Raw genomic sequence first — 13,624 nt, 5'->3', positions numbered from 1 at the left:
AACCAAAGCCACAAAAATGTTATCGAATTTAGAAATTAAGGTCTCTGGCACTGGTATTTTAATCTAAGGAGAAACTAAATCATTAATTTTTAACAAGAGAATATTAACGAGAAATCTCCTTATTAATTATAACCTGTATTCTATCCTAACAGGAGTGGAGCAAACACGTCCTCCAACCTACTAGATTAGCACAAGTCTCCCAGGGATTATTAGCAATTTGCATCATACTTTCTAGATTCCATAATTCATGAGAACAAGCTGACTATAGAAAAGTCTGCCATACTAAGATGTACTGAGGAATTACCACATATCCATGTATAGTCTATCTCACAGGCCCTGAACCACATTATTTTCCCTACTGCCTAGCTCTCCCTGCAATGCTAAAGCCCTAAATGAAGCGAGTCTAGATTTCCTCAGGTTCTGGTCTCCCTGGGGCTCCTTTTCAATTTAATCGGGTGTATTTTGTACAAAATTATATATACATTCAGAGACTAAGCATTAGTCTAATCCATGGACTAATGTGTCGGTACAGCCTTGGAGCAAGGCTATCCAACCACCTGCTGTAGCTGTTCTTACAATACACATATCATGGCACAGTTAAGGAACTGTGACACACCAATTAAGTTGACTTAAAACAAAATGAAGAGACAATCATGTTTGTCTTACGAAGATTTTCAGAGTTATGCTCTTCAGAAATAGACAGACATTCTACCACTACATATACCAAGGTGCATCTTAATTGAATACATAAATAGGACAACCCGACAGTGGTGTTCAGTTTACCATCAATTTAAACTGTCTAAAGTCTTAAATCCAGAAGGATGTCTGTGTGCAAAATCAGTTAAATCTTCAACCAAATTTATTTACTTGGCTTATCAAATTTGAAAATGTCTTCAATTTCATTACCTGATGTCTGATTGAGATTACGATTCTGACTTCATTAAATACAAACTCCCTAGAAATCTGCTCAGTCTGTTAAAAAAGTGGCATTACCAAAACATACACGCACACAGCATCCGCTGTTAATTTCCCCAGAAATTATCCCCGATGAAGATGAAAGAAGCTGATGTGACTTTGCACCATGAGACTGGCGTTGTAAATACTGACAAGCATATAGGTCAGTGGGTCTGTTATTGCAGAACTGACTAGATCAGTGCAGATTGGGAATAGATCTGTTATATTAAATAGCTGCAGTGTGCATCTAGCTACATCTGCCTGCTAGCCAAGGCTGTCTGTAGTGTTCCTGGTTTACAAATGCACATGGAAGTCAACTGCAAGCACATGCTTGTTCAGGTGCTTTGAATGTTTACTTATATTTTAGATATTTCATAATTTTCATGCTGCTCTTAATTCATTGGCAGAGGTCGAGATATTTATCCTGTTCAGTGGTATTGTCGGGGAGATGGGGAAGGGGAGGTGGGAGGTGGGAAAAGAGAACATGATGTGGAGTCTTGGGTGTGGGTTGGGCTCCAGCAAGAAGGGTGGGGTGAGATAATATGCACCTTGGCCTGGGAGGTTTGGTTCACACAGGGATCAGGGCTTTTGGTGGGAACATGGCAGGTTGAAATGTTGAGACAACCCTCTAGTTCTCCCTCAACAAAGACGGAGTGTTCTTTCTTCACCTTACATTCGGATGAATCCACACATTCTTCAGTTAGTCAACTTTTTAAGATTCACTAATGAGGATCAGATTAGATGCAAGTGCAGCAGGAGCTCCATGACGCCCGAGCCAGCGATTACATCATCTGACGAAGGAAGAAAAGCTAATGTCAACACATGCTCCAACCTTGGGTTCAAGATGTCCAGTGCTGACTCCCCTGCCACTGTCACTGCTGGCTGCGCTGTTGCGGTTGCTGTTGGCAGGGCTGTTGGTGTCCTTGGCAGGGCTGGAGGCCCTCATGTCCCCCTGGCCGGCCTGTAAGGATATATATGATGGTGGCCAGTCGGCAGCATGCTCACTGTGGCTCACCAACACCTTGCCCCCAAGGTACTGCAAGAAGAGAAACACACAGTCAGACACAAATAGCAGAATACTGCACCAAATCAGGGGATTCTATGTCACCACAGGTTCCCAGAAACATATCTTGGTCATAAGATGTGTCCAAGCGGAGTGTCCACTAGAGGTGTGACGATACAGAAATTTCACGATACGATACGTATCGCAATATCTTGGAACGATACGATTCGATACGATGCATATCACGATATGCTATATTTAGTTATTTTCTTTAAAAAAGTGTATTTTGATAATTAGTAACTGTAAATTTTGACATAACTGTCAATTTCTAGTGAAAATATCTAGTCACAATTTTTAGGTCAACGATACATATCACAATTTTTAGGTCAACGATACATATCACGAAAAAAAAGTATCGATATATTTATTGTCAGAAAAGGTATCATGATTATTGATACTACGATATATCGTCACAGCTTTATTGTCCACAGGGCCCCATTCAACAAAGCGATCTTAGCGATATGATGATCGTCAGCCTATGTTAAAGTATGAGCGTTAGGATCATCCTAGTACTAAACTGATACAAATTCTCGTCATAAGGTTGTTGTTGGTCGGTTTGTTGTTTAAGGCCACACTCAGCAATATTCCAGCTATATGGCGTCAGTCTGTAAATAATCGAGTCTGGACCATACAATCCAGTGATCAAAATCATAAGCATCGATCTACACAATTGGGATACGATGACATGGGATAAGATGACATGTGTCAACCATGATGAATATATCATATTAGAATGTATAGTTATGTAGCTCATGACAGTTTACAAAAGTAAACTGAACATCATGGTCATGACCCTAATGACCTGATTGAAATATGAAAGGAAAAGGCCTCAATAGCCCCATGACTCCCCGTAAGGTCAAACACAGCATGGTGATGGCTGGGGCAACCATGATACTCATGGCTGGGCTTTAGTTCAACAATCTCAAAATTGGTTTTCATTCTGTATTTTTAATCAATAAATGGGCAAAATGAAATGCAAGGTAAATATTATACCCATACAGGGATTCAAACTCAGTTATTTATTTATGAGCAAACACATTACCCACTAGGCTAAGCAATTTTCATTATCATCTAAGCTGCTGCTGCTGATAGTTTCTAATAATCTGTTGCAATACTGCATTGTTTCATTTACCACCACACAACAACCACATTCCACTATATTCACTTATTCATAACAGCCTTTATCGGCCAACAATAACGCTTAAGTCATATCAGTTAACACAATCTGATAATACCAATCCAAGATGTGTTCCTTAATCTCCCTGCTATGGATCGACCCTAACAGCCATATATATACAGAAATATATTCACTGCATACCAAAGTCCATTACTGGCAGTCTAAGAGAAGGGTTCCTTCACTAGGAACACCATCAGTTATGCCCCAATGGGTCGTCCTCAGGGTAGAGTGCCTTATCCATTATTCACGACCCTGTTCCTTTAATCAACACATGACATTCACAAATGTGGGTTGTTCATTCACAACACTTCTCAAGAAAAATCTCCTTTCTATACAGCAACAGAAAACGTTCAACTCAAACACATACGAAATTCTGATTTTCATTAAACCTTGAAAAAGTTTTCAGACGCTTCTGAAAAGCAATACCAAATACTTTACTGCTGTTGCTAGAGTTAAACTACAGGAACTGCTGTAAAACTGTAGACATGTTAAATATTATTCATATCATAAGAGTATCTGCTCAAAAAACTCCCAGATGCTATCACATACCCCAATCAAATGTCACATCCTAGTTTTAAAGGAGGTTCTCATGAGTCTAATTTCACCACTCTCACTAGTAATTGCCAGCACACATTGCATATTCCAACAAAATGAAATTAATATGTTCAACAATGTATGCTATAAATCATATCAGCAGTAGGGACCAGGATTAGGGACCCTGTATGTTCCCCAAGGAGTTGAGAAAGTATTGGAATGTATGATAGTGTCCTATGATGGGGATAGTAATGCACGTAGAGCGTGAGCAGGCAATGTGCCCAGATATGAGGGCCATATAAGCGGACTATTTCCCTGAAAACAACCTATTGTGAACAGTTCATATCTGAGGGCTATTCAATAAACCTGACAGGGAGACTGGCCAGACCCAGAATTATGGAACCCAAGACGAAGATCCATACTGAAAAATCACAAACAAACAGATATTCAAGTAACATGTTATTTCCACCATCTCCGTATCAGTTTTTTGAGAAACCTGTTAATAATACCATCCTGACTGGGGTCTAACACTTGCCACTGGGCTATCTGGCTCTATCACCAATTTCTATCTTGGCACCTCTCATACTGCTATTTCGGTGCAGCTTGCAGAACAGAGACATCCACATCTAGATTGCAAATTTCTGCAACGCAATATTCTGTGACTACTCAAACAAGATAAAAGTGACAACCACCCACGATTTAATATCCATTACATCCATGAAGACAGATGGAATATGTAAATGTTCCAGGTCTTGGGATAATAGCAAGCGAAATGTCATAATACTGACACAAAGATTGTTTTATGTACATAATATACACCTTAACATGCACAAGTTATGAAAAGAGAAATGACAGCAACACTTTGGTGAAAGGTCAAGTAACTCTTAGAAAAAAGAAGGTTTATTTATCTTGTATGAAATGTTCTTGGAACTGGTTTTTGCAACATCTTTTTTAGCCTTGTTGAAGTCGGAGTAATTTAGCAAGATTAGTTTTATGCCGCTTTTCGCAATATTCCAGCAATATCACTGTGGGTGACACCAGAAAATGGCTTCACACATTGTACTCATGTAGGGAATCAAACTTAGGCCTTCAGCGTGATGAGCGAATGCTTTAACCACTAGGCTACCTGCCGCCCTGTTGAAGTCGGAATGTGCTAGGTAGTAGCAACTGAAATGGGTCTGGTAGTCAATTACAGACCCTTGAGTCTTAAGCAACAACCAGCCTCATGCTATTCTCACGACTTCACACCTCCAGCATCATATTCTCGCCTCCTGTACAACTCTAGCACCAATCACTAAAGCCCTTACCAGCTCCAACATCCCAATCCTACCCCTTCTAGCTCTTGCATCCCAGTTGTATCTGCAACTCTAACATCCACATCTCTAGCATCCCAATTGATAGAAGTGGTGTAAAGCCACATTTACATATTGAACACAGCATATAACATCTACATAGCTCTTGCTATTGGCTGCAGTCATCCATACTGACCATTATTCAATGCCAGATTAGTCAATACAGAATCCTTAGACATATGCAAAGTAACGCAAGTAGTTTTGGGGGGAAAAAATAGAAAAGTTCTCATATAATTCACCAAAAGCCCAAGTAATCCCACCTCTCTTGGACATGACTTACTGGAATGATGGTTTTGTTTGCCTTTGGTAAAATCATTAGTGAAAATCAATAAAACGTCATTGACTCAAGTCTAACTTAACAGTTAGGGCAAATTTGTCAAGTTATTGTCATCTTCACATGCAGACAATTAGTGACACAAAGAAGCTGAGAATGTTTGCAATATGAATTAACCAAATAACAATGGCAACAAAGTTTGTTTTCTAGCAATGACAGATGTTGAATCGAGTGACACAGGAGCTGGAGAAATAATTTAAATGTCTTCGCTGACACAACGCTGCTTGTCAAAAACTCCACTCATCACTCCATCTTCCAGCACTAGTGGCCACTACAGACTTGGTAATTCCTTGCTTTTCAACAAACATTGACCCAACAGGAGAGTATGCCATCTCAAGCTGATGCCACATAGAAACAGGAGCTCTCCCAGTTGTCAAGTGCTTCCTTCAGAAAGTATCCAATGTTAAAGTCAGCAAGTTTGAGGCATCTTTACGGCCAGTAGAACTGATAGTCTATGCCAGTAGAATTGGTAGTCCATATTCAGCATTGGAGCAGAGGAGGACTACGAGAATAACAGAAGCTTGATTAAGGTCAATGACTAGTGTATATTAGTAGATGTTGGAGCCAATGTGACCGATTTATCTGCTGGGAAAAGGGACGGAACAATTTCATTGCTCTTCACATGTCATCACTCATCAGTCTGTCCAATCGGGTGTGATTTACTGAGAGGAATCCATACCAATCACCTACTGCATATTCCGCTGACAAACAATGGACCCCATAGCTCACTGCAATATTTGCTGGTCTTGGTTCAGCTGTATTGTTGCAGGCACTGATGTTCTAATTCAGACGTTGTTCATTGATACAATGAACAAACAGAAAGCAAAACCTGTCGCCTGAAGTTAGTCTTTCTGCTCCAACCTTCCACCATCTTGAAATATGACAATTCAACAGAATTGCATTAGTCTCAAAGTGATTTTTAAATCTAATAAAGATTTCACAAAAGGACCCAAAAGACTTCAACAATCAGGACTGATGGAAGGATTTATTTAGAATGTGATATTTACATTCACATCAGGAATTGTAGCAAGAAAACATGTTGTTAGAAAGAACTTCTGAGTTTGAGACACTTCAAGCATTCCACTGATTGAACATTTTCCTAGCTCTAAAGGTCCCACTGGATATGTTTTACATAACAATTCAGGGAATTCTTTGAACATGTCATCTGCAAACAAAATTTCATTTCAGAAAAAAACATCCAATGAAACATGACATCCTGAAAGCAGTGCTTCCTGAGGAGTACACCCAAAATAGACTGTCATACACATTTTATGACTTGGTCTATAATTTGGAAGAGCACCACAAGCTGTACCACTTCAAAGAAACCAGCACTGCAAGAGGATATTAATATACAGTATTAATAATTTCATACCGCAACTGTTGCAATATTCAAAACAAATGCAGGCTACAACCTCAGCACCAGGTCTATTACATTCCACTGATGTTATGATACAACACAAATCTGATGATATGAAACAAGTTGCACCCATCTATGACTAGATTCATGTTTTAAATCTTTAGAATTGTTAAAAAGTATTATTAAAGAAGTTCTGCAATTGCATTGTCTTACATGTTCTTGAGGTAGCTTTAGCCTCTAGCCTGTCGCAAAAGAAAGTTCTAAATCTGTTTTACATCATCCATTTACTATTCATAATGCCTAAGACTGCCTCCGTGGTGTAGTGGTTAGAGCGTCCGCCGGGGAGTGGAAGGTCGCGGGTTCGATCCCCGACCGCGTCATACCAAAAGACGTTAAAATAGGGTACTTGTTAGTCCCTGCCTGGCGCTCTCGGCATTAATGGGTACAACAAGGACTGGTCGGCTCGGATTCAGTATAATGTGTCTGAGTGGGGTATTCATGCTTCACTGCGGCATGATATCTCAGTGGGCTAGCACTATAAACCAGCTTCAGTCTGGGCTAGTACAAGCAGCCGCACATACACATACACACGCATGCATGTCGTCATATGAGTGAAATATTCTCAAGCTCGACGTAAAACCCAATTTCACCTCACCTCACCTCATAATGCCTAAATTATTCCTTAGTTCAGTACATACTTAAAATGGTTGAAAGCAACAACCTCATGTTAGTTGGTCAAAAACCATACAGAAGAACATACAAAATAAGCGATATTTAGTACTAATCATGTTACACATCATAGTTTGGCTCAGGTATTCCCATATGTGAAGTGTATCTTGCAGGATTCCTGCTTGATGAAAGTCATTAAGTCATGGAATGGGGCTCATACTATCAACCATTGGTTTGTCTGATCAAAGCTCAAGTCCTGACAGTCTGACATGATACAGTTGTCAAAACAGTGAAAACAAGATTTACTCACTCAAATCAGTTTGAACGAGTGAGTGAGTTGGGTTATACACCGCTTTTAGCAATATTCCAGCAATATCACGGCTTTACCAGAAATGGGCTTCACACATTGTACCCATGTGGGGAATAGAACCCGGGTGTTTGGCATGATGAGCGAATGCATTAACCACTGAGCTACCCCACTGACCCTAATTCAGTGAGGAGGAGTTGAGTGAGTGAGTGAGTGAGTGAGTGAGTGAGTGAGTGAGTGAGTGAGTGAGTGAGTGAGTGAGTGAGTGAGTGAACATAGTTTTAAGTGACATTTAGCGCTATTTTGATAAATGTTAGCCTGTGAATGATATCTTTGGCCAGGCTGACATGTGGTAGAAGTATGAGCACAAACCTCACCACTGAGGTAAAATGGCTCATCATGAGATCAAGCATAAACACCTGTGGTCCCATGGGAACACCATGGGAATGTTAATCAGCAAGTCTGCTCAAATAATGAGGCAAAAAAACAGGAAATTGAGTCATCTGTCACTTGAGCCAAAGCTCAATACCACCTCCATGCCTGCACAGAACCAGTGTCTTCCAGCATGTATAGAATGAGGAATTACTCTTCAACAAATAGCCTGATAGGATGAATTACCAGAGATTCACATCTAACCACAAACTAGTTCTATTAGGAAAACCAATTTCTGTACTGACCTTGTCGTGTCTGTTTGTACTCGGTATGCAAAGGTTAGATTACTGTTCTAGATTTGAAAATCCTACCTGAGATATCATCATGTGGGCAGAGGAAGGTTTACACATCTGTATCCATGGAAACATGGTGCTAAGAGGCAATGAACAGATTGCCATTTGGTCCGAGATAAGAAAGTGTGTATTTGCTTATTTCTGAAGTATCCACGGGAGAATACTTCAAGGGAACTTCGCACCTGGCAGATTACCAACGGATCATATTTGCTGTGATTAATTTGTAGAGATATTAACAAGATATTATCGATGTGTGCCAAAACTCAACCTCGAAAACCAAAGATCACCTTCCAGGTTTGGTACCTGTTGAGCGTACCGGGGCCCACTTGCACAAAGTGATTTAACAGCTATGACTCTCTAAGGACTATATTAGATTACAGGATTTATGATCCTGGAAGTGCTAAGATTGTTTTGTGGAAGTAGGCCTTGGGTGTTGATTGTAATAGTTATGCTCTGTAAACACTGGATAGGGTGACACAAATCTGACAAAACATCTGGCATAAGTGTAACTTAAATAATTGAAACCTCCAACTGGGATGCTGCTTAATGCAAAACATAACGAGGCAGAGTGGTGATAGCTTATATTGACATCCCTAAAAAGTCTGCCATTCTTCTATCCTTACAATACAATTTAATAGCATCAGATAAACTAATTCTGATCCATGGTAGTTCCAAGTTGGATCCATGTATCAATGCAACAATCTATATTCAAACTCATATATCACCCTGGCATTCAACATATTTAACATCTTTGAATGGTATTTAGAAGTGTTACACAGAATGGGGAGAAAATTTATATATGTGAACTTTTGGCATAATGAGTAACAGGATGTTTCTGAATACAGGATGTGAAGGAAAGCCAGGAAACAGAGAATATATTGTTACATGTGAGAACCACACAGAGAGTTTATATATGTACATGTGAGAACACAGGTGAAGTAAAGCCAATATATGTACTGACTGAGGTGAAACCGAACAGAACTTTATGTACGCTTGAGCAATATTCCAGCAATGCATGCGTGTGTACATGGGGACACCAGCTTGTAATGGGCCCACACATTGTGCTAGCCCACATGTACAGCAGGGATTCATGAAAGCCAGGAAACAGACACATTATATATGTACATGTGAGAACCACACAGAGTTGTTTATGTACATGTGAGAACCACACAGAGAGTTTATGTACATGTGAGAACCACACAGAGAGTTTATGTACATGTGAGAACCACAAAGGGGATAAGGTAGACACTAATGCTACTGGTTTCCTTGTTAAATCTGTCCACCTTATCCTGTCACTATTGCTGTCCTCACATGCTCTGCTTTCCAGCATTCATTAACCTAATGAAGGATGCACATACTATCAACCATTGGTTTGTCTGATCCAAGCTCAAGCATTGACAGGTAGATGTGATACAGATGTCAAAATGGCCTTCCACATTCAAAACGAATACATGACACGCATTATGGATAACAACTTCTTTTATCATTCACTTGATGAAGGAGCAAGAATTTATTCTGAAATGTTGTATAAAGAATAAAAAGAAGTTGTTATCCATAAAAAGTGTCATGTATTCATGTTTGCCCAACTTCTAAATGCCTTTCAAGAACTTCACATTGAAATCATTCGGTTATGAGTCAGTATATTTTGATTGACTGACTGAGTTTGGTTTTACGCCGCTTTTAGCAATATTCCACCAACATCACGGCGGTGGACACCAGAAATGGGCTTCACACATTGTACCCAAGTGGGGATTCGAACCCGGGTCTTCGGCGTGACGTGCCAACGCTTTCACCACTAGGCTACCCCACCGCCCCGTATATTTTGAAGTGAGTTTAAGCAATATTGTAATTAAACATATTAACTGTGAATAATAACTTACGAGCATGATCTCTGCTTCCTACCTTTTATTCATCTAGTGAAGGAGTAAGAATATGCTTTGAAAGGTTGCATTCCTCATAATCCAAGAGTTGACATCCCAAATTTAGCCCCCACTTTAACACACTGAATGCTTATAATGACCTGAATAATTATGAACTTTAAGGATTATTTGTGAGTACCAACTGCATTTTAAAACAATATTACATCTTTAATTCTGGAGTTGTATTACAAAAGTCCTCAAGTTTATTGCCTTGAAACTTGTGAGTGGTATTACGTGACACCAGGTTGTTCAGTACACACCAACCTCACACAGACACTCCAGTACACATAGTGTATCCAGTGGTGACTGATATGTGAGTTTCCTAGCTATTTAGTCAAGAGTTTTAAATGCCATCAAAATATTCAGATTATTAAGGCAAGGTGTAACATCCCAACATAAGATATTGAAAACTGCTAAGAAAACTGCTTCAGCCGAGTTATTCAAGTACACTGTCTGCATTGGCAGTTTATCTTCAGTGCAAATATTAACAAGAGTCAGCTTAAGCCCTTGGGAACACCACAGATGCAAAACAGTTACAGAAAATTAAATTACTCTAGTAGAGATATGCTATCTGCTTTCAAACTACTTCATAATGAAAACAACTCATTAATAACCATTAAAAAGATGCAATTCAGTATAAAATCTCCATCAGTGCTCTAAGCTAGCAAGAATACTATGAATTTGTTTTACAGATTCAAATACATATTCCTAAAGCCTCCCTGTAGTTTTAGAAGTGAACTCGGAATATAGATTACTTTTAACATGAATACTTACATGATGTTCACAAAAACAAATGACAGTCTCTAAATTTCTGCAGTGGAACAACTATCTAAATGGGGAAATTAACATTGTCCTGACAAGGAATAGATCCCACATTCCCCATACCAGCCTACTGTGTCAGTGACATAAACCAGTCACCACAGGAAATCCAACAGGCTTTTGAAGAAATTGAACAAATGTTACTGGGGGCAATTCAGAAGCACACAATATAAAATTCTGTCAGAGTAAAGGTTGTTTGTACTCCCTGCACTTATTCTTCAGTAAAGAACATAAAATTCAAATTTTGCCATATATAAACTTTCAATTCCATTGTTGACAGATATGTTCATTTCTAATAACAAGCCAAGCAGAAACCTGATAAATTACTTTTAAGCACTACGAAAATTGTCTTGTCAGATTTCCCTTTGTAGTTACATCAGATAGCCCCGTATAAAATATTAGCATATTTCCAATTTCAGCTCCAAAAGAAATGAACCCCTAAACCAGTAACTTACACATAAACATCACTTGATGCTTGCTCCAGTGCAAATACTACAGAACAATTCCTGTAACTTCCTATGTCAGTTTGACCCTTATCATCTACTTGGTGTGAATAACTACTGTCATCCCAAATCTTGACATCTGACAAACATATCCACCAACCATACACATAGCCCTAAAGATGTTCTGATAAAGTAAACAACATGGGAACTATGGACAACTACAGCCACATGTCATTTTTCAATGTGATGAATTTATACGCCATGGACACCAAGATGTTCTGACAGACTAAACACTTAGTTTTCTGGAGATGCCGATTCATCTTCGAGTGTCACTCCAGCAGACACAGACAGATGAATCCTAACAACATACAAGGAAACTGTACAATGTTTTTCCTTCACAAAGCTGCAACAGGCACCTCTTCACACCCTCACCATCTAAACATTTCTTTCTGTAATCCACGTTGTGTTAGCTTGTTCAAAGACCTCATCTTGTTAACCAGCCATTACCATTGAGACAGTAAGCATTCTCAAAACTGCCACGCTGTCCTCATCAGACTTGTAGATGATGACGACCCTGGCAGCTATCACTCTCATTGCCTGGACTCTATGCATGACAGTGGAATAACCAAAGTTCCCTTGCAGGAATACTTGCTGAATTGGAGGTAAATGACAACATATGCCACCTACATGCTGGCAAAGAGCAGTGGTTAAAACTCTGTGTGTTGTATATTTTTAACGGGTTATTGAGATCTTGCAGAACCATCATTATGCAATTTTCTCCCCTCTGTAGGAGAATATTACAAAGCAGGCTTTTACCATCTCCTTACATGAGTGACAAGTATCTTTTCACCATATACACAAATATAAAATATTACAGTCTGTGTCAAAAATATTTAAGTCAACTTCCACAATGCTGGCACTTGACTTTATTTCCAAACGATGTCATATCAAACGAGGTGCTTACTAAACTGACCAAACAGACTTCCACTGGACTCAGACTTCAGACTAGTGCCTAAGGTTGTAGACTGTACATGTAAAGTCCAATTTCCTTTTTGTAGCTGTAACACAGCAACCACTATGGATGATAACGGGTTTTTTACCAGTAACACTGGCTGGAATTGATGAGGTAGGCATTCTGTTAGCGACCAATATGCATGACAAAAACCTCCATCTGGAACATTCACTGTAGCTAGACAAGTAAGGGTGCTGTAAACCTCTATATCCGACTTCATCAAATACAACAAGATTGGCTTCAGATTTATCCATTGGTCTCCACTGTGCCTTCAGGAACCTCCAATACATTGATTCCATGTTTGACCAAGGCTACCTGAGTGTTCTCCATGGTGCATGGAGCGACCCCAAAAGGGCCTCCAACACACTGATTCTATGTTTGATCAAAGTCCACCTTTGCTCTCTATGGTGGATGGAACCACCCTATTGGAACCTCCAATACATTGATTTCCTGTTTGATCAAAGTCCTCTATTTTTCTCTATGGTGGATGGACCCCCTTATAGAACCTCTAATACAGTGATTTCTTGTTTGATCAAAGTCCACTATTGTTCTCTATGGTGGATGGAACCACCCTATGGAAGCTCCAATACACTGATTTCCTGTTTGATCCATGTCTACTAATGTTCTGTATGGTGCATGGAACCACCCTTATGGAACCTCCAATACATTGATTTCCTGTTTGATCCATGTCCACTATTGTTCTCTATGGTGCATGGAACCACCCTTATGGAAGCTCCAATACATTGATTTCCTGTTTGATCCATGTCCACTATTGTTCTCTATGGTGGATGGAACCACCCTTATGGAAGCTCCAATACACTGATTTCCTGTTTGATCCATGTCTACTAATGTTCTGTATGGTGGATGGAACCACCCTAATGGAACCTCCAATACATTGATTTCCTGTTTGATCCATGTCTACTAATGTACTGTATGGTGCATGGAACCACCCTTATGGA

At 39.5% G+C, this 13,624-nt stretch overlaps 1 protein-coding gene across 5 annotated transcripts in view; it reads right to left on the bottom strand.

The window, feature by feature from the left end:
• LOC124261467 (caskin-2-like) overlaps positions 1 to 13,624 on the bottom strand; it is a 229,068-nt gene that overhangs the window by 16,576 nt on the left and 198,868 nt on the right. For all 5 annotated transcript variants that reach the window (XM_046695780.1, XM_046695781.1, XM_046695782.1 and 2 more), the window contains one exon: positions 1,787 to 1,990. In XM_046695780.1, coding sequence (XP_046551736.1) covers positions 1,787 to 1,990 — 204 coding nt within the window. The remainder of the gene's footprint in view (positions 1 to 1,786; positions 1,991 to 13,624) is intronic.

This window comes from Haliotis rubra, unplaced genomic scaffold, assembly GCF_003918875.1.
Source record: "Haliotis rubra isolate DU_JTF1 unplaced genomic scaffold, ASM391887v1 Scf8, whole genome shotgun sequence".
Taxonomy (NCBI): domain Eukaryota; kingdom Metazoa; phylum Mollusca; class Gastropoda; order Lepetellida; family Haliotidae; genus Haliotis; species Haliotis rubra.
The sequence above is the reverse complement of the archived record's forward strand: the minus strand, read 5'-3'. Positions and strand labels throughout refer to the sequence as shown.